The following is a 26,578-nucleotide window of genomic DNA, read 5'->3' as shown; positions in this document are numbered from 1 at the left end:
GAAACCTCGAGCAGAACCCGGCTCTATATAGGGGGGACCCATCTGCCTGCTGGCCGGGCAGGTTGAGAAGGACAGAGGAGGGCAAGGGGGAGGGATGGGAGAAGAGGGAGGGGTGGGAAAGCAAGGAAAACACAACACACATTTGGATACATGCATGACAGGATATGTGACACAGACAAAGTATAAGCTAACATTGAAAACTGACTCATAGTTTACTCTTATGATGTACGGCTCTGACATTAAACATACTCCATATATAGCTAGCAGTAAAATTCAAACAGTATGTAAGTTAGCATAACAGTATAGTGAAGGCAATGCAGAGTTGACTGGTGGAAAAGGGGAGTTGGAAGCAGAGGGCTGGAGGAAGGTCAGTAGCAGCATCCCACAGTGGACATGATGGAGACTGGACCAGCTGGTGGAACATCGACCGCAGATCTGAAGCATCCAGCTCTGGGACCAGGGACACTCGGAGAAATAGCACAGGGGGAAACAGAGTGAATGTACTGCAATAACGGTATATATATTAAATGTAAAGGTAGATAGAGAAGGGCTCAGTGCGTCAAGAGAAGTCCCCCAGCAGCCTAGGCCTATAGCAGCATGACTAGGGGCAGAACGAAGGGGCGTCCAAGAGGGAGTCAGCTGTGCAATGAAGACACAAGCCAAACCCCTGTGGGTCACCCAGTCAGCCCCAACTATAAGATTTGTCAAAAAGGAACGTTTTAAGCCTGGTCTTAAAGATAGAGAGGGTGTCTGCCTCCCGAACCCAAACTGGGAGCAGGTTCCACAAGAGAGGCGCCTGATAACTGAAGGCTCTGCCTCCCATTCTACTTTTAGAAATTCTAGGAACAACAAGTAAGCCTGCAGCTTGAGAGCGAAGAGTTCTACTAGGATAATAAGGTACTATCAGATCTTTAAGATATGATGGAGATTGGTTATTAAGAGCTTTATATGTCAGAAGAAGGATTTTAAATTCTATTCTGGATTTAACAGGAAGCCAGTGAAGAGAAGCAAGTATAGGGGAAATATGATCTCTTTTGCTAACTCCTGTCAGTACTCTCGCAGCAGCGTTTTGGATCAACTGTAGATGGTTAAGAGAGCTATTTGGACAACCCGATAATAAGGAATTGCAATAGTCAAGCCTGGAAGTAACAAAAGCATGAACTACTTTTTCTGCATCACTCTGAGACAGAATGTTCCTGATTTTTACAATATTACGCAGGTGAAAAAAGGAAGTCCTACAGACTTGCTTTATGTGCGAGTTAAAGGACATGTCCTGGTCAAAAATAACTCCAAGATTCCTCACAGTAGTACTGGAGGCCAATGTGATGCCATCCAGAGTAACTATTTGCTTTGAAAGCGAGTTTCTAAGATGTTTGGGGCCAAATACAATGACTTCAGTTTTGTCTGAATTTAGCAGTAGGAAGTTAAAAGTCATCCAGGTTTTAATGTCCTTAAGACAATCTTGCAGTCTAGCTAACTAGCAAACGTTATATATGTATGTTTGTGTGCATATATGTATTTCTATGAATGAATGTGTGTTGTGTATGAGTGAATGTATGCATATGTATCTGTGTGTTATTTAATGTATGAAATGCAACTACACTCGTGGACAAAATTGTTGGTACCCCTCAGTTAAAGAAGGAAAAACCCACAATTCTCACTGAAATCACTTGAAACTCACAAAAGTAACAATAAATAAAAATTTATTGAAAATTAAATAATCAAAATCAGCCATCACTTTTGAATTGTTGATTAACATAATTATTTAAAAAAACAAACTAATGAAACAGGCCTGGACAAAAATGATGGTACCCATAACTTAATATTTTGTTGCACAACCTTTTGAGGCAATCACTGCAATTAAACGATTTCTGTATTTGTCAATGAGCGTTCTGCAGCTGTCAACAGGTATTATGGCCCACTCCTCATGAGCAAACAGCTCCAGTTGTCTCAGGTTTGATGGGTGTCTTCTCCAAATGGCATGTTTCAGCTCCTTCCACATATGTTCAATGGGATTCAGATCTGGGCTCATAGAAGGCCACTTTAGAATAGTCCAACGCTTTTCTCTCCGCCATTCTTGGGTGTTTTTGGCTGTGTGTTTTGGATCGTTGTCCTGTTGGAAGACCCATGACCTGCGACTGAGACCAAGCTTTCTGACACTAGGCAGCACATTTCTCTCCAGAATGCCTTGATAGTCTTCAGATTTCATCGTACCTTGCACACTTTCAAGACACCCTGTGCCAGATGCAGCAAAGCAGCCCCAAAACATTACTGAGCCTCCTCCATGTTTCACCGTAGGGACAGTGTTCTTTTCTTCGTATGCTTGGTTTTTGAGTCTATGAACATGTGCCTTACCAAAAAGCTCCAGTTTGGTCTCATCTGTCCAAAGGACATTCTCCCAGAAGCTTTGTGGCTTGTCAACATGCATTTTTGCAAATTCCAGTCTCGCTTTTTAATGAGTTTTTTTCAGCAGTGGTGTCCTCCTTGGTCGTCTCCCATGAAGTCCACTTTGGCTCAAACAACGACGAATGGTGCGATCTGACACTGATGTACCTTGGCCTTGGAGTTCACCTTTAATTTCTTTGGAGGTTGCTCTGGGCTCTTTGGATACAATTCCAACGATCCGTCTCTTCAATTTGTCATCAATTTTCCTCTCGCGGCCACGTCCAGGGAGGTTGGCTACTGTCCCGTGGGTCTTGAACTTCTGAATAATATGAGCCACTGTTGTCACAGGAACTTCAAGCTGTTTAGAGATGGTCTTATAGCCTTTACCTTTAAGATGTTTGTCTATCATTTTTTTTTTCGGATGTCCTGGGACAATTCTCTCCTTCGCTTTCTGTTGTCCATGTTCAGTGTGGTACACACCTTTTCACCAAACAGCAGGGTGACAACTTGTCTCCCTTTAAATAGGCAGACTGACTGATTATGAGTTTGGAAACACCTGTGATGTCAATTAAATGACACACCTGAGTTAATCATGTCACTCTGGTCAAATAGTTTTCAATCTTTTATAGAGGTACCATCATTTTTGTCCAGGCCTGTTTCATTAGTTTGTTTTTTTAAATAATTATGTTAATCAACAATTCAAAAGTAATGGCTGTTTTTGATGATTTAATTTTCAATAAATTTTTATTTATTGTTACTTTTGTGAGTTTCAAGTGATTTCAGTGAGAATTGTGGGTTTTTCCTTCTTTAACTGAGGGGTACCAACAATTTTGTCCACGTGTGTAGATATATCTAAACTAAATTCTAACTAAATGTATACTCTCCCTAACGTCTCTCAAAAGAAGGGATCGAAACACCGTCTCGGAACACTTTCGCTTCAAACGCTCGGCACTGTGTCGAGCAAACTGGCTCGACTGTAACATCACTATTTTTCCCCTTCCATCTTTATGTGATGTGCGGTGCATTTAGTGACAGCCTGCTTTACTTTGTTTAGTGACGCTGGGAGACGGGTCGCTCCGTTCAGCGTGCCGTGGGTGCTTCTGTGACGACAGGGTAAGCTACGTGGTCCGTATTATGTGATCTGATGTGTTAACTCATGTGTTGTTGTGTGGTTGCTGCAGTCTATTTGCTGCTGTTTTCGTTGGATCTCCTCCGCCTGCATTGCTGCTATGCTGCGCCACGGCTAACCGGGTATGTATCGCTCCAATGATGAAATGATCAATGAAGCCCAGGTGATGTCATTTAATGATAATTATGCTCAATTGTTTACCTTTATTAGGTTGCAGCTAAACGCGTGGTTCACTGGACGCTATCGTTCCCTGGACTGGCTGCTGTTTCGTCTCTTTTGTGACCTCTTTCTTTTCGCCGGGCCTGCTGTTTCGGCTCTCTTTGTTACGGCTCTCTTTTTAGTGTCTACAATTCGCTGTTTTTGACCGTGTTGGCGTGTATTTTCATTAGGCTTATCGCCAATGTGTTAGAGTTACTGCATCGTACTTCTGATGTTAAAAGCCTCAGGCTATAAGGATTATTATGCCCCATATTGTGTGTGTGTGTGTGTGTGTGTGTGTGTGTGTGTGTGTGTGTGTGTGTGTGTGTGTGTGTGTGTGTGTGTGTGTGTGTGTGTGTGTGTGTGTGTGTGTGTGTGTGTGTGTGTGTGTGTTTTAATTGCGTATATTGGTCTGGTCACCAGCGCTGCTGAATCAGGAGTACTAATTATTTGTTTCTTTTGTGCAGGTTTGATGAGCCTCGGCGGCAGTTTAATCCCTGGTGGTGGTTCACGGATCCCCTTTTTCCTTGGTGTGTTGTGTCACAGGTGTGATTATTTGGACCCCTTTTTTCTTCTTTTTGGTTCTTTTTGTTTGCCTGCCGCCATGGTAAGCCAGCCTGCTCCCTTTATTGTTTAAGTTAAGTACTTCTGATTCTTTATTTTAAACTGGTGGCTTGCTTCTTATATTTAATGCCATAATTAATAAAGAAATTGTTATATTTTTGGAAACGCGTCTCTGCCCAAGTGAATATGAACCTGTGTGCCTTCAGTGTTTAATGGTCCTTGGTTGATCATGTTGAATTGAATGTCCCGGGGGTGAAATTCCCCTGGGTGGCGTTGTCGCAACATTTATTTGAATCCTAGCCATTTTTCCCCATTCTCCATTCCCCTCCTCTTAGAGCTCCCTCTCCACGCCACACAAACAAAGGTGTTTCAATTGCACCAGTAAACTTTTTTGTACCTGCTGTCCAAAGTCTTCATCACATAACCACATGATCACAACTGAGGCTGGATGGAGAAACAGAACACCTCTAAAGCGAAATGCCCGGCCAAGCTCCAAGTTTCTCATCAGACCTAAGGTTATATAGCATTGCTTCCCTCCCACTGTTAAGTCTTTGACTTCACACTGTGTTGTGTGTTACCTGTCAATAAATCATTTTACTTCATTTAAATTCATTTTTACAAATACTTGAAGTTGTCTTTGACTTAAGAACTTATTTATTGTGGCAGGGCACTACATAATTACGCAATTACATGCAAGTATGAATAGTCAACCCGGTCTCACGGGGATTCGTGAAACTGTCACGTCAGTTTTTGTTTCGGTTTCGTGCACACCAACACGATGTTGTCATGTTTTTCGTGCAGCTCACCACGAGCGAAACCCGCTGTGGTAATCACATCTGAAAGTGGTTTATACCGGCGGATTCATGACGATCTAAGCTGTCCATCGGCGTTTGCGGCCGCCGGACATCCGGTCGCAACAGCGGCTGGATCACATCTGAAAGTGGTTTATATCGGCGGATTCATGACGAATCCGCCGAATTTGCATAGGAATTTAAAGAATGTCCGGCGGCCGCAGCGGCGGCCGCAAACGCCGATGGACAGCTTAGATCGTCATGAATCCGCCGGTATAAACCACTTTCAGATGTGATTACCACAGCGGGTTTCGCTCGTGGTGAGCGGCACGAAAAACATGACATTGTGTTGGTGCGCACGAAACCGAAACAAAAACTGACGTGACAGTTTCACGAATCCCCGTGAGACAGGGCTGGAATAGTATATTGCTTTATTTTTTTAATAGTATCTTATTTTCATCTCATTTAAAACAGCGGAATTAAGTGGAAGAATTCTTGGAGCCCCTGTCTTGCCTCCGGAGTTCAGCAACTGAGGTACATACATATAGCCTTGTAGATGATTTTATTCAATAATAAGCCCCCCAGCAATAAGAAATGTCAGCATTGTGTCATGTTACAGGATTCTGTGACAGAGGATTAGTTCTAGGAAAAACCGAGTCACTCTACAGTTTGTGCTGACAATATTTAATGAATAATATCTAGAAATGTGGCTCACATTTTCGTGGCACCAAAAATCTAACTTTGTTCCTCTGAGGGCTGCTATGAAGCAAGTTCAGTATAAGCAGGCTTACTTTGTGTACACCGGCTCCACAAAAACTAAAGCCTCAGTCAGAGTTAATGGTGGTTGTCAGGTTTCTTTGTTAACTCAGACTTTCTACTTCAGATCCTGTGAGTCACAAAAAGGGGGGGTGTTAACACCAAATGGACGTCTCATGTACCAGCTGCTTCAGTCAACTGGTTGTTATAGTTGATAGCTACAAGGAATATGAAAAATGATGATGGTGGAAAGCAGCTACTGCAAATGATGCAAGACAGGAATGCTGGTAGAAAGCTGTTAAACGTGCGTGAAGAATTTATTTTACCCATCAATGTAGACGCCTTTTTGAACTGGCTGCTGCACATTACAGCTGTTAAACTTTAAACTTCATGTATTGAGACGTTATATTGAAGAAGTGCACTTTGGTCAGGGGTGGTCTGATAATGCAGGAAGTCACTGTAGTTCAGTCGCTTTGAGTTCTTTTGTTCACACATAAAATGAATAGACAGATCTTGAACGTTTTCACTGAAACTGTCAAGGTAATCAAGATCTGTCTGTTCATTTTATGTCTGAATAAAAGAGCTTTAAACTACTATAATAACAAGAAGACATGATGAACACTTCTGAGCGATCACTTTAGTTATCGGTCAAATCAAGGTGAAATTAATGTCATTGATTCAATATTCTTGGTAATATATACCAGTAGATTTTTGGCACCAAATCAGAACCAAACATAAAAAATATATTTATGTGATTTCTGCATCACCAACTAAATAGACGTTGGGTTTCTATGACAACACAATGAGAACAGTATGAGAAACTGTATCTTCATGGTTTTGTTCAGTGGCTTTAGTGACATAAAGCTCATCTGACTGTACACAGGATGAAAGATCATTTTTATTTATTGCATTAATGCAGTTACTATAATATTTACCTCGGCATTCCTTATTATTGTTGGAAATTCTACAATACAGATTTGCCTATTGTCAAACATTCTGTTGCTGCCAGCACATAAAAGGACTGAAAACATGGATACAAACCATGATAATATTTAATGCTTTTATATACAGGCAAGTGTTGATGGATCACACTGCCCTGGAGGAGGAGGAGGAGGAGGAGGAAGAGGAGGAGGAGGAAGAGGAAAAGGAGGACCTCGTTCACAATGACGACCACGCCTGAAACCTGCTGTTCATGAATTTTGTTATTTTGCAATAAAGCACACTGTTCAAAATCCTGTTTTTATTTTCTTTGTTACTGATTTTGTGTTGAAAGAAAGTATTGCTGCTGATAAAGTATAAAGTCTAACATTTACCAAATAATTCCTTCAGAATGATGAAGGTTTCTGTACCAGAAGACTGTTTATGGGATGTTTTGGAGGATATATTCAATGTATTGACAAGGAGAATTCACTACACATCTTCAGAAACATCTGCAAACTGCATCTAAAACGTATTACAAAAAGCGTTTTGAAAAGGTTGAAGTGGGGCTGTGGGCCGGTGGGGCGCCGTGGGGGTCCGCTATGGCCCGTTCTGCTGCGCGGGCCTTGGGGCTCTGGCTGTGTCGGGGGGGGGGGGTCGCTCCGGGCTCCTGGGCTGGGTCTCCGCTTGGTGGCTCCTGCGGGGGGGCTGGGTGGACCTCCTTGGGCTGGAGGGGACAGCTCCTTCCTTTTGGTGGAGGTTTTCATGCATGCCAGACCCACCACACCGGCACCTACCAAAACTCAATAGAGTGTGTTCCTCCGGTTGCTGAGTCAATGGAGGTTGCTGGGTTAGTGTCTGTGGATCTCACTCTGCTTTATCTATCTTTCTTGTGGCCTCCAGACATCTTCATGATTGATCCAGTTAGGATTTTGTTGTATTAGGTGTTTGTGAAGGGTTTTAGATTTGTAAATGGTCTTAAGGTGTGAATTAAAGAGTACAAACAAATAAAATGCACCTTTTCTCTCAGAACACTGTCTATGCCTCACCTTTCTGTCTGTCCTGTGTTTGTTTTATGTTTCACTTGGGTGTGCACAGCCCTCAATGGCATAATGTCGGAAACAGCTTGAAATAAACATGATAGGTTAATTTGCCATGAGGGCAGGTGATGGTCACAGTCACAAAGAAGAAGAAAAAAATTGCACATGAAGCTTAAGCAATGGCACCATGAGTGGTTGGTGTCATTTTTGAGCGGACTTGCAGACAACAACAACAAAACAAAAAAAAAAAAACAAAAAAAAAGAAGGAACATGTAATTTCAATGCAGACACACTAGGTGTCGCTGTTCTGTCTGGTCGCTGCAGCACAGCTTTAATATTTAGCCACGCTCTGATTGGTTACAGAACGATGAAAGCGGAGTGAAGCGCGCACTTCTGGTCCTAAATGAAAGCGTTCCGGTAAACAATATACAAAGTAAATCAGAAATCCAAACCGCTGCCGTGTAGCTGGAATGAATTAAACAAAAACAGCCTTTAAGTCACCAAAATGGAACAAAAACAACAAAAAGATGAAAAATGACAACATTTTATCCACTAACAACCCTAAGGATGCAAACTGACCACAATAAGGCACAAAATGAGCAAATGTTAGCTTGTCAGTGTTGTGAAAACTTCAGTCTAACATGTCAGTGTGTAGTTTGATATCTGGAGCTGAGTTGCAGCTCGTTGTCTGGACTTCTGTCTTACCTGAATGTTTCCTATCTGGCTGAGGAGGCTTCATTTTTCTGTCACAGTCTTTGCTCACAATGTCTTCACAAGTTTCACACTTGAAATCTTCACCACAACTCTCCAATATCTCCAAGCTTTGAGTGTTAAACTGACTTTCTCAAGTGTTTCCATGTTTTTCTTCAGAATATGGAATGTGGTAACAGTTGTTAGTTCTTCTCTCTGACATCACAATGGACTTTTAAAAAATGCATTTACTGTCTTAGTACTTGTTCTCTGTGCAATGACAGTAAAGTTGGATCTAATCTAATCTATAAAATGACCAAAATGAGACAAAAATGGACAAAATGTTTCAGTGGTGAGAAAAAGACCCAAACAGAGTCTACTGAACGGTCCAACAATGTTATGGGACAGTTCAAATGGGACACAAAATGACCAAAATGGAACATAAAACATCCTACCAAGACAGAAAAATACCACAATGAGCCATAAAATTAGAAAAGGGACATCAAATGTGAAACAAAAAGATAAAAGTGTCCAAAATGGGACTAAAATTAAGCAAAAATGATGAAAATGAGACACAAAATGTAGAAAATGAACAAAAACAACCTTAAAGTGATGCAAAATGACTAAAATGAGAGATAAAATGAGCAATTCAGAGCAAAAATGAGATGAAAACTGAAACAGAAATGGCCACTGAGTCACAGAATGATGAAATAGACGTGAACTGACCAAAAGAACTAACAAGATGAACAATTTTAAACAGAAATAAACTTAAAAACACACAAAATGACCAAAATGAACCACAAAATGGTCAAAATTAAGGCACAAAATGAGCAAAATGGAAGAAAAAAAATAACATGAAAAGATGCAAAATGTTTAAAACCAAACAGAAAGACGTAAACTGACCAAAACAAAACACATAATGACACAAATGAGACACAAAATGATCCAGAAATCTTCTCTTACAGTCATGAAACTGTCCACATTTATTCTATTCAACATTCTGAGGCTTTCTACAGAGAGGTTTGTTCATAGATCATTTACAGTCTGATTTATGACACTTTTTCCTAAAAACAGACTGAAATGTACAAAATGATCCAAATGAGATGTTCATTTTGTGTCTCATTTTAGTCATTTTTGTTGCTAATTCTGCTCATGCATTTCTTTAAATAACTAATAATACTGTGGACTCATTATTTAAACTTGAGGTAAATTCTTAGCATACTCAACTGGAAAATACTTTTACTGATTTGCTGTTGTTTGAACCTTAGTGCTGTCTTCGGGTCAAAATGAACCAGGCCACCATGTTTAATAGCATAGAACGGCCCCTAAATGACCTTTTTCAACTTGAAATTTGATCACTTTTCCTCAAGTGACCCCAACATTAGAAAAAGTGAAACATTGTTTTTGTTTATATTTTCATCAAAGCTGTACACCACCAGGGTACAAAGACTGTCTTCAGGTCATTTTTTACCCGGTGTCAGATAGAAAATTGACCCCCATGGAAAAGTGACCGAGGTTACAAAACATTAAATAACTAGCATAATACATAGTGGGGTCAAGATTCTACACCCTGGCTACTTCTGGACTGTTGAGATTGTCATATTTGCAGATTTTCAAATTAATATGGACTAATCTGATATTGCTGAAGCCATGAGGGCAGTTTTCAGGTTTCAGTTCCCAGCAGGTCAGAGATCAGGTTTTATTTAGTCATCCAGGAGTAACAAGAAGGACTGTAAAACAAATACTGTGTGCTGCACGTGTGACAAATACAGTTGCAGTCTGTCCTCCATGTGTTAATTAGAGCTTAATATGTTCGTAATATTTTGCTTGAATCTGTTATTTTTTCTATTCTTATGATTGATGTAGGTTATGCATCTTTCGGGTGGGAGCAATGACCCAAAAAATGAGAGAGTACTAGTATCTGGTAGTTGAGTTTTGTAGTTTTATATTCCATTGTACAGTATACAGTACACTGTTGTTTCCCTTCAAAAATGCATTTCAAGTTCATTTCTGCACATTTCTGGTACTTTATTAGGCTATAGAAGTATTATCTCCTGCAAAACAAGAAATGTTTACACCTATGCAGTACCTTTAGCAGCAATAATAGTGATAATAAACCTCTACTTAAAGAAAGAAAACAGTTACAGCATGAACAATGGTATAAAAACGAATGGTGTTCACTGATTAAATACAGTCTTTCTATCCTCTGAGGAAGCAAAAACAGGCATTCACAAAGTGTGTGATGCATGACAGGTTGTTTCTTCATGTAAAATAGATTTTTGGTTAAAAATTCCATTAAGCTGCTCTATTTTAGAGGCTCAGTGGAGGCAGGTCATTTCTGACCCTGAGGACAGGAGGAGTGTTCAGGACGTTCAGACAATACAAGGGTTCAATGTGCTGTATGACGACACAATGAGATCCTACTAACAAATCACACAGATGACCTATGTGGTGACAATAGAAGAAACAAATAGCATAAGACCTTTATCTGACCAGCAGAAACTGCAGCACAGCTTCACCTGTTTTTAACATTTCTGGTTTTGACATTTGCAGGAGTGTGTCAGCTACTACTAGTAAAACCACGTGTCTGTTGCTTGAAAACATAATAATGTTGGTTATGTCTTTGATATCTGACTCAGAGATATTCTTGCTGGGGATCTTCAATGTTACATTAATTATTAAACAACTTGTAAATGTTCATCTGTTTGAAAACATTCAAAACATTTCATGAAGCAGTCATGGAGCTGTAGACGTTTTATTACAACTTTATTTCACGTCCAGATCTCCTCTGCTGCAGTGACTCACTCTGTTGTGTTCTACTGTCACAATGTCTCTGTATCTCGTTGCCTCCTTTTACTTGAAAGACAGCAGAACTCAAGCTGAGTGGATTCCAGCAGTATGTTCACACCTGAACAGCCATGTTCTCTCAGCAGGATGTGAAAATGTTCCAAACAGCTTCACAATATCTCCAATCAGTGCTCTGCTGATGAAGGATGTCATGATAGCAGAAATGTAGCAGTCTGTACCAATACCATATCCATCCAGACATTCAGTTTGGTTCTTCTGCCTGCTGCTCCACCACCACAGTCCAGACTCCATCTGGTCTAATCATCAAGGATTGCTTACATACTTCCTCACAGTTGTTGTTGAACCACAGACTAAAGCTGCTTTAAATCTAAAACATCTACTTTTAACCTGTACCAACTCTTACATGTTGTTTCAACCTTAATTCTGACATTATGTTTTCCACAGATGTTTCAGGATCAGGACTTCTCAGCTGTGTGGATTCTCATGTGGGCTTTTAATTGATAACTATATTTAAAGCTTTTTCCACAGGTTCCACAAGAATATGGCTTCTCACCTGTGTGACGTCTTAAGTGGACAGTCAAATGGTCCTGTCGACTAAAGCTTTCACCACAGGTTCCACAAGAATATGGTTTTCCCATTTTGTGAACTGCCATGTGCCTATTATGTGCTGATGAACCAGAAAATCTTTTTCCACAAATGTGACAAACATATGGTTTCTCACCTGTGTGACGTCTCATGTGTTCAGTCAAAGAGGTCCGTCGAATAAAGCTTTTTTCACAGGTTCCACAAGAATATGGCTTCTCACCTGTGTGACGTCTCATGTGGTCAGTCAAAGAGGTCCGTTGACTGAAGCTTTTTTCACAGGTTCCACAAGAATATGGCTTCTCACCTGTGTGACATCTCATGTGGTCAGTCAAAGAGGTCCGTTGACTAAAGCTTTTTTCACAGGTTCCACAAGAATATGGCTTCTCACCTGTGTGACATCTCATGTGGTCAGTCAAAGAGGTCCGTTGACTAAAGCTTTTTTCACAGGTTCCACAAACATACGGCTTCTCACCTGTGTGACATCTCATGTGAACAGTCAAATGGACCCGTTTACTGAAGCTTTTTCCACAGGTTCCACAAGAATATGGCTTCTCACCTGTGTGAAGTCTCATGTGGTCAGTCAAAGAGGTCGGTTGACTAAAGCTTTTTTCACAGGTTCCACAAACATACGGCTTCTCACCTGTGTGACATCTCATGTGAACAGTCAAATGGACCCGTTGACTGAAGCTTTTTCCACAGGTTTCACAAGAATATGGCTTCTCACCTGTGTGGGTTTTGTGATGTTTGATTAAATCTGATTTACAACAAAAAGCTTTTCCACAGACTTTGCAAGTTACAGATTTTGTTGCCTTGTCATTATCACACTGTCTCGCTGATGTTGGAGCATTGTCTACATCATTACTGTGACTGTTGTTACTCTGATGTCTTGGTTTCAGCTCGATACATCTAGTTGATCCTGAGTCTACATCCTTGCTTCCTTCCTGATCTGGGCACTCAGCTACACAAGAGATGTGAAACAGGAGCTGATCACTGTTTGGTTTTGGTTCACTGTGGTCACTTTCCTCATCAGCAGGAGTCACCTCAAAGGTATCAGTCTCCTGTTTCAATCCAATTAACTCTTCATCCTGACTGGAGCAGAGTTCATCCTGTTCCACTTTAATTTGTGGTAACCCTGGGTTTGATTGGTCCAGACTGGTGCACAATTCTTCCTGTTCCATTTTAATTTGAGAAATCTCTGGGTTTGATTGGTCCTGACTGGTGCAGAGTTCCTCCTGCTGGTCTTTAATCCGTGGAGGCTCTGGGTCCTCATGGTCCACCATGGAGTTTCTCTCCTGGTCATGGGGCTGATGGTCAACAACAGTCTTCTCATTCTCACAGACATAAGACTGTGGGAGCTCTGGAGGGAAAAAGAGACAAAAGATAATGGTGACTACTGTGATGATGAGAGAACACACATCTGTCACTTTGTCCAGGACTGGCTGTCTCCAACAAATTCAGCTCAAGAGTTGAATGTTTGATGCAAAAAGAATATGATGGTTTCTAATAGAAGTCTTTGAGCCATGAAACAGCAGCAGGAATGATACAAGCATCTCCAAATGACTGAACATTTCTATGAACACGTTGTTCCACAGTGGATACAGGATCACAAAGTTCTAATGGTAAACACCACTGGGTACTTTTCTACACACCACACAGACAGGTTTGATGGGGATCCATTAAAATCTGTCTGAATAAAGCTGCTGTCCTCTTCAGCCTTCAAACCTGTCAGGACATTTGGATTTTAATGTTATTCTTATTTTACTGCTGGTTACTGTACTGTTGATTTGACTCATCAGTGAAACCCAACATGTTAATAGTGGAATGCAGTTGAACACATTACTTCTATACTCTCTAACTCTGTACGTGCGCTTTCTTTAGATCATGAATGATCTCTATACATGGAATTATGTCTCTGGACTGAAATGATGGAATGACTGAGTCCTCTGTCAGAGTTTTATTATTAAACTGTTTGATAACACAATGCAGTTGCTGTCAGTGTGGAGTAGTTCAGATAAACACTTCCAGCACCTCTGAACAGGAAACTTTGGTTCTTGCTTCCAGGGTCAATCAACACAACGATCACGTTTTTAAAACTCCACACAGCATCAACTAACAGACTCCATATTATGAGCCCATTCTCTCTTCCTCACAGTGTGTCTCAGTTCATCTGAACACTTCATGATGTTCTACATGCTAGAAGTGGAATTCTTCACCATCAAAACACATACACACCTATGGGCTGTAAGGGGATGTGTGGTTTCCAGATGACATCCAGCAGTCTGCGCTGACGATCGATCTCCTCCTGGTACTGGACGATGGTTTTTTCAAACTCTGAGAATATTTCTCCAGCAGCAGCAGCTAGTCTGTCGCTGATCAACTCTCTCAGATACTCAACTGAACACATCGTTACTTTATCGCTCTGATATTTCTCATTCATACTATAATACAGCCGTTTTATAGCTCAGTCCACACAGCAGTGAAGCTAACTCTGCTCATGCTTCTTTGTTTACATCCGCCGGGTGTCACACTGTGAAGTTCCGGCAGAAACACTGAGTTACTTTCTTCTTCCTCATTGAATTAGGCAGACTAGACGCATCACTGGCGTATTGCTGCCACCTACTGGATGTTACTCATAGTCCTTAGAGAATCCTCGATATTTTCTTATGCAGTCCTGTGGTCATGAGAAAGTTGAGTCTCTTCTTGCACCACTGAAGTGCCTTCTTACTTTTCCCATCTTACCTTGAACAGTAAAATTAGTCCCCCTCTTCTTTTGTTTCTTAAAAAGTCAAAGCATTTATCCCTCAGACTGACTTTAAAAGCACGTGTTTGGAGAGATTGATAGAGCTGGAATGAAAATGTCTTTGGGGAAATCAGCGGCTCCAGATTGACTTACAACCCACTTTGATCCGTTTTTCTGGGCTGATATTAGAGAATGACTGTTTGAAGCATTCAAAGAAGCTTTCAATCAGGGAGTCAACTCAAAGGAGAAGCATTTTCGCACAGCTCCTACACTCAGCTGGGGCGGAACAAATCTGCGGCTGCAGGTTTGGCACCGGCGGCAAAAAAGGGGACACACGCAGCACTGAGGAAGAACTGAGAATGAAAGACCGCGTTCAAACAAAGTGGCCGCGAGTTTCTGTTGGGAAAGCATCAAGATCTGCGGCAAACTGTGCAGGATTCCGTTACTTGCATTATTTTTTTCTTTTAGACAATGAGCTGTTTCATTTTGATCAAAAAATAAACATCAATAAAATAGAACATATCTTGCTTGCAAAATTTGATACCGGAACGTTCGTCAGTCGCTCACGTCGACGTCATAGCAATGCATTCATTGGTCGTTAGAGCGTTTGTATATATCTATGGTTCGAGAGCTGAAATCCTCCGCGTGCGCACTGAGCACATAGCTGACTTAGCTGCTGCAATGCTAACTTGACATGCTCTCCCTGGATGATGCCACTTCTACTCAGTATTCTGAGAGCGACCGCGGCCTGCGGGATCTCGGATTGGCGCTCATCTGTCCGCAGATTGCTCTCCCACAACCTATACGTGGATCCAAACTTTAAGCCGTATCACTGCCGAAGTCTAATCATTTGGTCCTTGTGTCATTTCTGAGCGACCCTGAAAACTACATTCAAATCCCCGAGTCCGTTTTGAGTGATGTGGGTAACAAGGAAATGATTCACACACGCTGATCGTCACATAACTCCGCCGTGGCTCTCAGCGGCGAGACCGAGACGCCCCGTCTGCCCCAGTTGTCCAACCACAAAGCGTGTTGCCCGTGGTAGGGTCCCGCTCAGGCGGTGGTCGACCCTCCGGACGACATGGACATTTCTCTCCACTCTTTGGTGGAATAATTAATCTAATTTACCTCATTCTTTCAGGGCTCTAATGGATCTGGATGCAACAGTTTCCATCATGGTGATTTGTCTGGTCTGTTGTCCGCTCATTTCAGCCGTTCTAATATGTTTCGTGATTTATTTATTTTTTTAAAAAGTGAAATCGATGATTTTTTTTCTTTTTTTGTATTCCACCACAATATTGCACGATTGTAAAACAGTTTAGCTCCGCTTTGGTGAAGAACATCAGTGAATTAATTGTTTATCACGGTCTTCAGCAGTAATTTTTATTGGTAAATGAGAGACATTAGTATCGCACGTCTGCATCTTCAAACCATAAACAGGAAGTGAATTCGGTGACATACGTGCATTACGTTTGCGCTGGGAACTGCTATGATTGGTGGAACTCACGGGAGGCGGGCCAAAATTGCGGGAAAGTTGCGGTGATTGGACAAAATTGCAATGGCTGAACTAATCACAAAATGAAATTCTCTGAGGAGAAGATACAAAGAGAAGGAGGAATTGGTGCAAATGGACAAAACTAACGAGGACAAGGCTGTGCAGCTGACGCACTTGCCGTAAGATTTTTATTTTCTCTCTCTGTCTCTGTCTCTGTCTCTCTCTCTATTTTATGAAAGGTTAAGGCACTTGGCACAAGATTTTTTTTATTTTGTCATCCTGCTCTCTTTTTGATTAAGTGTTTTGTGAAAATTTGCGTGCAGATTTGTTGGTCATTTAAGCCTAGTTGGTTGTTCAATCCTTGTCTCAATTTGTTTTTACTGGTTTGTGTGGTTGTTAAACATGTTCTTAATGGACTAGTGGAGTCTTCCATGGGGACAGGAAATAAATGTGCAATATTTTGTCTGAATCTCTTCTTTTATAGTATTAGTAGCTGTTGCCTAATGGTTGGGAGTCAATCTTGAGAAGGTTGTAAGTTTAAATCCAATACCATTCCATCACTCAAGTGCCTCTGAAGCAAAGCACCCCACCTCATATTGCACCAGTGACTGTAACTAATACCCTGTAGCTAAATAACTAGGTCTCCTTGGAGAGTGGTAAGTATGATGTAAGTGTTGTATGTCAAAATCTGCGTGCATATCAAAAAAGGTTTCTGATTAATACTTGGAACTCGGTGTCTTGATGGTTGTAAAAAAAATCTGAAGGTAGTAAAAAAAAAGGTATTAAATGGTAGTAAATTTAACTTCAAGATTGGTGTATAAACCCTGTAAAAAAAATTTGGTAAAAATGCTCAGAGTAATTTGTTAAACTGTGATTCAAAATCAACTCTTTAAAATGCAGATAAATTCATGTGTGGTATAGTATTGGGTTGAATATTGCTCATGCCATGATTTGTTGCTTCAGTTTATGTGGTGTTGAGGTTGACAAACATAAAGTGAGTGGAGTAGCATTTGCCAATGTGGTGAAAATGTCCATGAGGAATGGTTGTTACTATTTGCTGAATGCAGTAATGCAAACATTGTCCTTTTGTGTTCTGTTTAAAGGTTTTTCACCTTAATCTATCAACTAAACGTATGGACTTATGGAAGTTGCCACCTCTGTATCTCATGAATTTGCGACCACTGCAAAATGAAAGAGGGAAAAGAAAGAAAGCAACTGTCTGATTGATGAGTGGAGTCCTGCTCAAACCCTGGGTAGATGAAACATCCTTTTTCAAGTGGGGAAACTGCAGAAACTGTGAGAAAAATCATCAATGAGAATCACCTGTCATTGAAAGTGGGAGGACACTTGACACTATGAGAGAGTGCAAAGAACAGAGAGTGAGAGCTGCCTTTAAACAGAACACTGAGCAGTAAAATACATTCACTAACTTACAGCATGAACAGTTTTCTACCAGCAGTCCTGTCTTGAATCACCTGCAGTAGCATCTTTATGTTCTCTTTATTCTCTTTTTCCATGTCTGTTTTCTGTCTATGTTCCTTATTTTTAACAGTTTAAGTTCATTTGTATCAGTTTTAGGTGAAATTGAAAAGAGCTAAAAGTGAACTATTGAGTTGAAATGTGTCCTCTGTGTTGGCTGATGAACATATGGGACACTCTGACACTTGTGTATAGAGTGGTATCCTAATGAAGATGTTTGATGTGACAGGTGATTGGCAGGAGGAGGAGAGTCTGACGGAGGAGCAGAGGAATGTTGGCAGCCATTTAGTCTGAGCTCAACAACGGAGGAAACATGGATTCTTCACAAAAAGTGAGAAACATACCACTGTAACATTATTATCATTCATTTGTTCTTTAAAATGTGTAAAGTTGCTCCAGTTGGTTAGATGGGCCGACCAAAGCCAGGTGACGATGGCTGGAGAGATGTAGCTCTGCAGAAGCAGCTGTACTGAGGATATAATGGTGGACTGCTTGGAAGCTGCTTGTTTTTAGTTTGAGGCTGAACTAGCTGCTGATCATACTTTCTGAAAATGTCTTACATGATGATGAAGATAAGTAACGGAAGAAAAGTCTTGTTTTTCAAGCAAGTTGTTCAGGAAGGTAAAGAGCAGCATTTTCTTTGGTAGAGAATAATACTTTTGAGCATTGTGAGTTTACCAGCCTTTTCCTTGTCAAGAAATTCAGACAGTTGAACCCAGAAGTTTACTTACACTGTATAAACGACACATAACCCTTTTTATAATTGACACGATCTGACATTAAATCTGGTAATGCTTCTCCTGTTTTATGTCGTTTAAGATGACCAAAATTATCTTTAAATGCCAGAATAACGAAAGAGAGATTTTTTTTTGAGAGAATTTTTATGACTTTCTTCACAATCAGAAGTTTGCATCCACTAAGATTGCTATTCCTTCAAGATGATGTCCTGACTTTGAAAGCTTTTGATAGATTAAGATGTATTTTCAGGCACACCTCAAACACACTGCTTCCTTGTGTGACGACATTAGAAAATCTAAAGAAATCAGCCAAGACATCAGGAAGACATTTGTGGGCCTCCACTGGTGTGGTTCATCCTTGGGTGCAATTTCCAGATTGCTGTGGTTTGATGTTTATCTGTCCAAACAATTACATGCACAGATCAACACCATGGGAATGTCAAGCCATCCTACTGCTCAAGATGGAGATTGGTTAAGGTTAGGATTGTTTTGGAGGGAAATGTGCTCATCAACCCCAGAACAAAAACAAACGACCTTGTGAAGATGCTGGCTGAGGATGGCCTGAGTACACCATCCCAACTGTGAAGCATGGGGGTGGCAGCACCATGTTGTGGGAGTGTTTTTGCTGCAGGAGGGACTGGTGCACTTCACAAAATAGATGGCATCAAGAGGATAGAACATTATGTGGAAATATTGAAGGAACATCAGCCAGCAAATGAAAGCTTGGGCTCAAGTGGGTCTTCCAAATGGACAAGGACAGCGCTGGTGCAAATCTGAAACTGTTCACTACTGACTTAGAACTGCTTTCTGCTTCACTGTGCCCTCCATATCTGCCTCAGAAATTTCCTCAGATATTTGTGAAACTTGTCGATATCATCCAAAGGCCAGTGAAATAAATACCTGTGGGCTTATCCATCAGGTCATCCAGAGACCACTGCACACTAAAACACACACTGAGAGACTTCCATCAGTAAATAACATGTCCCACTAGATGTGACAAACTCTTTGATCTGTTACAGCAATGTGAAAGGTGCTTCTGCTCTGGGTTCCTCTGACCACAACTGCATCCTCCTTATCCCTGTCTACCACTGTACTGAAGCAAGGCAAAGTGCAGAACATCAGAGTGAAAGTTTGTCACACTCTGCAGGGATGTCTGGAGGTTACTGACTGGGACGTGTTTAAGGAGTCCTCAGCTGATATTGATGAACCGACTGATGTTGTGAGCAGCTGGGTCACAGACTGTGAAACCAGTGTTATTCCTGAAAAAAACTGTAAAACTGTATCCAAACACTAAGCCATGGCTTTCTAAGAAGCTCAAAGACCTACTGTACAGAAAGAAAACAGTCTTCAGAGAAGGAAATACACTAAATCTGTATAACCGCCAGAAGGAAATAAAGTAGGAGATCAGGACCCACAAAAGACAATACAAAGATAAAGTTGAGTCTCAGCTCAAAATGAACAACCTCAGTTCAGTCTGGGACGGCATGAATCTGATCACTGGAACTAATTAATGCGTCAATGAGAGAGTTCAGCTCACTGGTTATAATTGTGATTTAGAGCTGGCTCAAAGTCTAAACAGTTTTTATGTCAGGTTTGACTCCCATGATTTTAGGGCTAAACATGCTGAGACTAAAAACTGTCTCATGTCAGCCTCTCCACAGAATCCCTTTCTTGATGTGGGCAATGTAATCTGGTGTCTCAAACAGTGCAGACCAAAGAAAAGTCCTCTACCTGATTACATCGGTGGCCGTTTATTGAAAACTTTTACGACGTCTGACTAAATGCCCAAGATTGCTGCCGATGTCCCTGTCTATCTTATGTTTTGTTTCATTTTTCTTTAAATGGCTTTTATTTTGCTTGTAATTGTTTTAATGTGTTTTTTTACATTTTAAAAACATTTCCTTTAATCGTTGCTATTCCTTTAACTGTTTTGTTGCTTTTGTTGTTTGATGGTGAACGCTTGTGTAACTGCTGCACAACAAATTTCCCGGGTCGTTGGGGTCAAATCCAAATTTCAGTGGCAGAATTACAGTTCTTTTCTGGACTGGTATCAACATCTGGTCCCCTAGGAGAAACTAGAAAGTGTTGGTGGTGTGAATTGACCCTGCTGCCATTAAGACCTAAATCTGGACATTGATGTTGTTGAAGGTGAAAACTATCGGCCTCTGTAAATAGTTTTGTTGACATTGTGAGTGTGCTGTTGACACATTTCTAGGTTTCTAATGACAAAGCTGCCAGCATGTCTGCAGATTCTTGATCTTGTTTCAGCCTCATGTCCAACTACATGGAATTGAGACTTTTAGGATAAATTTTTTCATGATTGCTCTTCCAACACTGCCTCTGTTTTTATCTTTGTCTTTTGCTACAGAAATGTAAACACAGCAATGGAGTGAGATGTCGGACCTCTGAGGAGGATAAGGATGGTTCAGCAACAACAGCAAAAAGAGATGAATCACTGAGTTGTGAGCAATGTGGCAAGACTTTTATCACAGCAACAAAGCTCAGAATTCACAAATGTATTCACACTGTGGAGAAACCATTCAGCTGTGATCAGTGTGGAAAAGCTTTTACTCTGAAGTGTAATCTAGCAACACATCAACTCATTCACAGTGGAGGTAAACCATTCAGCTGTGATCAGTGTGGAAAGGCTTTTACTCAGAAGTGGAGCTTAAAAAGACATCAACTCATTCACAGTGGAGTTAAAACATTCAGCTGTGATCAGTGTGGAAAGGCTTTTAATCAGAAGAGTCATCTGGCAAATCATCAACTCATTCACAGTGGAGTGAAATTGTTCAGCTGTGATCAGTGTCAGAAGTCTTTTACACACAAGCGTGCGTTAAAAAGACATCAACTAATGCACAGTGAAGTTAAACCATTCAGCTGTGATCAATGTGGAAAGGCTTTTACTCTGAAGAGTCAGTTAAAAAGTCATCAACTCATGCACAGTGAAGTTAAACCATTCAGCTGTGATCAATGTGGAAAGGCTTTTACTCTGAAGAGTCAGTTAAAAAGTCATCAACTCATGCACAGTGGAGTTAAACCATTCAGCTGTGATCAATGTGGAAAGGCTTTTACTCTGAAGAGTCAGTTAAAAAGTCATCAACTTATGCACAGTGGAGTTAAACCATTCAGCTGTGATCACTGTGGAAAGGCTTTTACTCTGAAGAGTCAGTTAAAAAGTCATCAACTCATTCACAGTGGAGTTAAACCATTCAACTGTGATCAGTGTGTGAAAACCTTTACCCAACATGAACAGTTGTTGATCCATCAATGCCCCCATTCTGGTAGAAAGCGGTACCACTGTGACTCCTGTGAAAAAACTTTCAAGCACCAACAGAGCTTAAAATGTCACCAACGCATCCACACTGGCCATGATGTGTGGATATGTGATCACTGTGGCAAACTATTTGTAATGTACTCACAGTTAAAAGCTCATGAAGTGACCCACACTGGGGTTAAACCATACATTTGTGACCAGTGTGGGAAACGCTACAGCTCCAATGCAAAACTCAAAATTCACCAACGTGTCCACACTGGGGAGAGACCATACAGATGTGATGAGTGTAAGAAGACTTTTACAACTTTGGGTTCCCTGAAACGACACCAGCAGATCCACACCAGAAAGAAAGCATTCAATCAGTGTCACAGTGAGGTATGTAAAGACTGGTCTCAGTCACAGTGTACACACAATTGTGTATTGGATAATTTTGGATATTGCTGCAAAATTGTTTCAAAACTGTTTTGAACAACTGTGGTCAGTTGAATTCTGTTAACACATTATCAGCTATCGTTCAGTCTAACCTGTATTCATTTTGACACAGAAATCTGGTCCAGGTTAATCTGGGGATGTAGGTTAGATTAGGAATTCTGATGTAATCAGACAACTGAATGTTAAATTCCAACAGGTAAAAGTGTCTTCAGATGTCATTTGGGGTGCTCTCTATCTCAGGCAAGGCATCAGTTCTTCAATGCTGCAGGAAACACTGACGTTCTCTGTGTTTGTGTGTTTGTTTTCCAATCAGAACAGAACAGATGGACAACACCCTCAGACTTGTCAGCACTCTTCCAATGGTGAACAATGCTGCTTTGACCAGTCTGGACCAACGTCCAACCAACAGGGAACCCTACAACGACACCAGCGTATGCACACTGGACACAGACTGAACCCCTGCCAAGAAGATTTGTCCATGCAGGGTTCAGTAAAAGTTCATGAAGTCCTCCACAAACTTAAAGTCCTTGAGATCCGGCTTCACAGAATTCAGGTCTAATTTCTTGTTTAGTGTCTTCATTGCTTCGTTGCAAAATCCATTAAGAGGAAAGCTGTCGTTGACAGACGTGACTGGTAAATTAATGAAACCATTCAAAGTGGTTACTCAGTTAAATGCAGGGCTTAAAGTTTTCCGGCGCATGGAAATGTACCATTTAAAAAAATTCATCCATCTCCGTCCCGAAGGCTCCAAGCATGTGCGTCATTGTGCATTCAGTTGCTCCGCTTTAATCAATCAAACTCCAAATCCTACATTAAAAAATATACACCTTCTGTCCAGGCATGCGACTTTCTGATGGAACTTTTATCCAATCACAGTTTTCTAACTGCGAGTGCGCATCGACTGCTGGGTGCACGATGTGCTGCACCCTCTTGGTTCGGCATCGTCAGTGCTGCTGAGCCACTGATAAGAAATAACAGTATCCCACAAACAAAATCCAAATGTGCAATATTTGTTGGTGGTTTTTGTAATTATATTTAAAGGGAATTACTGGAAACACATTGATATATATTGCATATTATTTATTTTATTTCTGCTTGGACTGTAGACCCATTCCACGTGTCCCAGCCCTGTGGCTGCCTGGTCTGTCCAGAGCGCACGGAGCTCCAATCTGTGAGTGGTGCCGTGAAGAATCGAGCAGCTGATCGCTGGTCAATAGCGTTGGAGCTTGTGTTTAGCTCAAAGACGCAGATACTAAAGTTTGCTCAGACTTTGTGTGACAGAGGAGAGAGGATGTGTCTCTGCTGATTAACAAAGAGAGCAGCCGCTGCTGCTATCCCTGAGCCGCGGTGTGTTGACTCGCCCCATTGGCGTAAGTGCGTCAGTGGCGATGCGCGTGCATGTCCCACAGTCCCCATGGTTTCGCCACAAAATAAAAACAAACGGGCTTAGATATTGAATTTTAAAAAAGTAACAAAAACAGAAGGTGTTGATTTTGTTTGATTTCTTAATCTTTCAACATTTTCTATGTGTTTTACAACAGCAAAAGGAAAAAAGGAAACATTTATTTAGTTTGCTGGATTTTATTTTGAAAGGAAAAAAAATCAAAGATCAAGCCATACGGATTTGTCCCATTATTCTACTCAGAACATCTGTTTAGTTAAATATGCACAAACTGAATGTAGCTTAGGTGATATGAACCTTTTTTATTTGAGGACATATAGGATGTTTGTAATAATGAGTTAAATAGCTCTCAGCAGATTTTCTGACCTTATGCATCTGAATGATGTCTAGCCACAAACAAAAAATCTCCAATCTTAAGCAAATATTATTAGTCAGAACAGAACGAACGTATGGGTTGTGTGAAATGAATAATGGATAGATAGTTAAATAAGAATGTTCTTAGCCTGCTTTTCACCGTTTTTTCTTTCCAAAATATAGATAAAAAATAGAAACATTTAAATTGAAAGCCAACTGAACAAATTATACAGTGAATACATTTTTTCCCTTACCAAAACAAACAAAATGTGTGTCAGTTCAAATTGAAAATCAAATGATTTAAACTAATCACACAGATTATTGAGGTTTATCAAATGAGCAGTTACTAACATGCGTATGTGTGGTTATGTGCTGCAGAGGGCTTCTTAATCACACCTTTGTGAGAAATGGGCTGACTCCAGAGGAAAAGGCCAGAGTAGAAGTTCTTCAGCATGAGCAGTCCATTGCTGCCAGGACCCAGATAAACCAGATCAGGAAGGCCCGGACTTCTTTGCTAGTTACAGAGTTTGAGAGTCAGCATCATGATCAGCTTATTCAGAGGTATCTTATATTGTGTGGCAATAACTAAAATTGCTTTTAAGAGTTAATACTAGTACTTTTATTACCTGCTGAAATACAAAGTTGGTATAGCAAGTGACATATGACAGTTTATTCTCTTGTAGTGTTCCAGAGAATATTAAATTTTTTCAAACAGTATTCTCCAAGCACTAATATTCTCTTGAGACTGACACTTGAGATAATGTTGTAAGTAAAAATTGTGCCTTATGAAGGAAAGCAGCATAGTTTTGTAGCAGTTTTGTTGTGGTTGGTGTTGTTTTGAGTTCTTGTTAAATCTACTGAAGAGATAAAAATTATTAATAATGCATGTACTTGGTTTTCATGATTTTTCCCCTTTACACTAAAATAAATCTTTGCAATTATAGTGATGTGGTATTGAAACATTAACACAAAAAAAATCTCACTTTTGGCACTTTCTAAAATGTCTTAAGTTTTGGCCGAGTAAGGTTTTACATTTGAGCAACAACAAAATAATGGGAACATAATCGGCATCATTTCCACCAGATGACCTCATATTTGCTCTGAATTAATAGAATCTCATATATATTGTGTTTTAGTGAGTTTTAAAATACATTTAAATACGTTTATTGACACTATAAATTGGATCTTAGAAGTTCAGGCTCAGGATTTTTCTCACTTTAAGCCCTGATTTAATTTCTGATCCCTTTGTTCTTGATTTGATAAACTTTGCGTACAGGTTGTTCTTCTTTTTGCAAGCCTTTTTTAAGCCTGTGGTTAACCATGGGCAATCTTTGTATCTATTCTTCTTCTTATCATTTATAATAGGACAGTATTTATTAAATGACATAATGAATATTTCTAAAAAGTTCTCATATGCACTGTCAGCATTTTCTTCATTGTACACTGAACTCCAGTCCTGTTCCAACAGGGCGTTGAACAGCGCATTAGTTGTTTGTTCAGTCTGTAAATGCTTCTGGCTAGCTATCTTGAATTTTGTTTTTTCCTACATTTCCATCTTTTATCGTGAACACAGGTAAGTGGTCTGATATGTCACAGATCAGCAATCCATTTGTGCATCCATATTGAGTGTCATTGGTAAAAACATTATCGATTAAAAGTAGCACTGCTGCTTGTTTATTCTACTGGGTTTTGTAATAGACAGAAAAAGCTCATACTATTGTGGGAAATGGTGTGTTTTATAATTGCTCAGTGTGCATATTAAAGAGTTGTATTGGTTCTGAGGAATAGGAAGGTCAAGAGCATCAATTACCATGGTGGTGACTGTAATGAACAAAGAAGATAAGTCCAGCTTTATTTACTTATTACTCGTGATTGAAACCAAGGATGATCAGACATAAAGTGATTGATAATCAAAGTACAGACAGTTTTGATAAATAAAGGTACAGATAGTTTTTGACGTAAACTGTAATCAGTAAAGACCATGAGCGAGTTGTATGTGCAGTTTCTAATCTTGCTTTGCAGAAGCGAAGTCATTCCTACGTGAGCGTAAATGACAAAACATCTGCTGTGACAGAGGGACAGCGGAACAACGCAGCATCGGAGGGGCGGCCGGCTTGATCGATAGCTATACACAATGTTAGAGTATAAGAAGAACTGGGTCAGGAACAGTTAGCAGTCTGATTCCATCCGAACTGACTGAACACTTATTGTCGGTTAGGGACAGAGGATTCAGGCCCAGAGCTCTGTATCGCACATTCAATTTTGCTGTAATAAATACTTTTGATTTTAAGAAGAAGTCTTCCTGACTACTCCATAAAAAGAACTGGCGGAAACAGCCTTACACATATTTTGTTGGTTTGTTTAATTGTAGGATAGGCTGATTTCCAACAATTTGGTGCCGTGACCCGGATGGAGAAGGAGAATTGACAATAGACGTACATTTGAACAACAACGGACATACAAAGGACTTTTTGACAACTTGGGCGCCCTATAAAAGGTAAGCAGACGCCTGTTGACATCAAAGTCTGCTATTGGCTATTCCAAAACTGTTGTCAGAATTCCTCCTGTGTGTTCTAGTATACAAAATTGAATGTTGCTTCTGGAAGAAATGAAAATGATGAAGAAGTGCTAAGGTTAATGGAATAAAAAGGATGAAAATGATGAAGAAGCGCTAAGGTTAATGGAAATGGAAAAAGTCACTGATCCACAGAGGATAGAATCTCTGGCTGGATACTCTGTTCTGGGTTAGAAAACCCGGGGGGTTTAGGAGTCCCTCCAAAAGGTGGATAGAGCAGAGG

At 40.4% G+C, this 26,578-nt stretch overlaps 2 protein-coding genes and 1 long non-coding RNA gene across 16 annotated transcripts in view; 2 read left to right on the top strand and 1 right to left on the bottom strand.

Annotated features, from left to right (window-relative positions):
* Window positions 1-25,188, top strand: part of LOC127534779 (zinc finger protein OZF-like) — a 38,423-nt gene extending 13,235 nt beyond the window's left edge. For 2 of the 9 annotated variants that reach the window (XM_051950860.1, XM_051950859.1), the window contains 2 exons: window positions 20,684-21,967; window positions 22,338-25,188. In XM_051950860.1, coding sequence (XP_051806820.1) covers window positions 20,684-21,967; window positions 22,338-22,583 — 1,530 coding nt within the window. In that variant the 3' untranslated portion in view covers window positions 22,584-25,188. Of the gene's footprint in view, window positions 1-16,260; window positions 16,279-17,202; window positions 17,479-17,807; window positions 17,910-20,683; window positions 21,968-22,337 lie in introns of those variants that run through there. The other 7 variants (XM_051950854.1, XM_051950856.1, XM_051950855.1 and 4 more) reach the window with 7 other exon arrangements.
* LOC127534780 (uncharacterized) lies at window positions 3,220-7,773 on the top strand. 2 transcript variants are annotated; one of them, XR_007943220.1, is made up of 4 exons: window positions 3,220-3,636; window positions 4,180-4,258; window positions 5,542-5,601; window positions 6,895-7,773. It is a non-coding gene; the product is annotated as an uncharacterized LOC127534780 (long non-coding RNA). The 2 variants fall into 2 exon arrangements; XR_007943219.1 differs by having other exon boundaries at window positions 3,224-3,498.
* Window positions 10,394-14,867, bottom strand: LOC127534777 (zinc finger protein OZF-like). 5 transcript variants are annotated; one of them, XM_051950846.1, is made up of 3 exons: window positions 14,097-14,867; window positions 12,337-13,221; window positions 10,394-12,252 (listed from the first exon to the last, which is right to left on the bottom strand). In XM_051950846.1, exons 1-3 carry the CDS (start codon window positions 14,299-14,301, stop codon window positions 11,735-11,737), a joined length of 1,608 nt encoding a protein of 535 aa, XP_051806806.1. In that variant the 5' UTR covers window positions 14,302-14,867; the 3' UTR covers window positions 10,394-11,734. The 5 variants fall into 5 exon arrangements, with proteins under 5 accessions (XP_051806806.1, XP_051806805.1, XP_051806808.1 ...); XM_051950845.1 differs by having other exon boundaries at window positions 10,394-12,000; window positions 12,085-13,221; window positions 14,097-14,864; XM_051950848.1 differs by having other exon boundaries at window positions 12,505-13,221; window positions 14,097-14,863.
* Window positions 25,189-26,578: the final 1,390 nt, after the last annotated feature.

The sequence above is a fragment of the Acanthochromis polyacanthus genome, chromosome 7, assembly GCF_021347895.1.
Source record: "Acanthochromis polyacanthus isolate Apoly-LR-REF ecotype Palm Island chromosome 7, KAUST_Apoly_ChrSc, whole genome shotgun sequence".
In the NCBI taxonomy this organism is placed as follows: domain Eukaryota; kingdom Metazoa; phylum Chordata; class Actinopteri; family Pomacentridae; genus Acanthochromis; species Acanthochromis polyacanthus.
The sequence above is the reverse complement of the archived record's forward strand: the minus strand, read 5'-3'. Positions and strand labels throughout refer to the sequence as shown.

What these genes read in the sequence shown, in the direction of transcription:
- LOC127534777 (XM_051950844.1), bottom strand. Translation starts at nt 14,301, where the DNA reads ATGAATGAGAAATATCAGAGCGATAAAGTAACGATGTGTTCAGTTGAG. An exon ending in CATCCCCTTACAGCCCATAG is followed by an intron (nt 13,222 to 14,096) that starts GTGTGTATGTGT and finishes TTTTCCCTCCAG; the next exon opens with AGCTCCCACAGTCTTATGTC.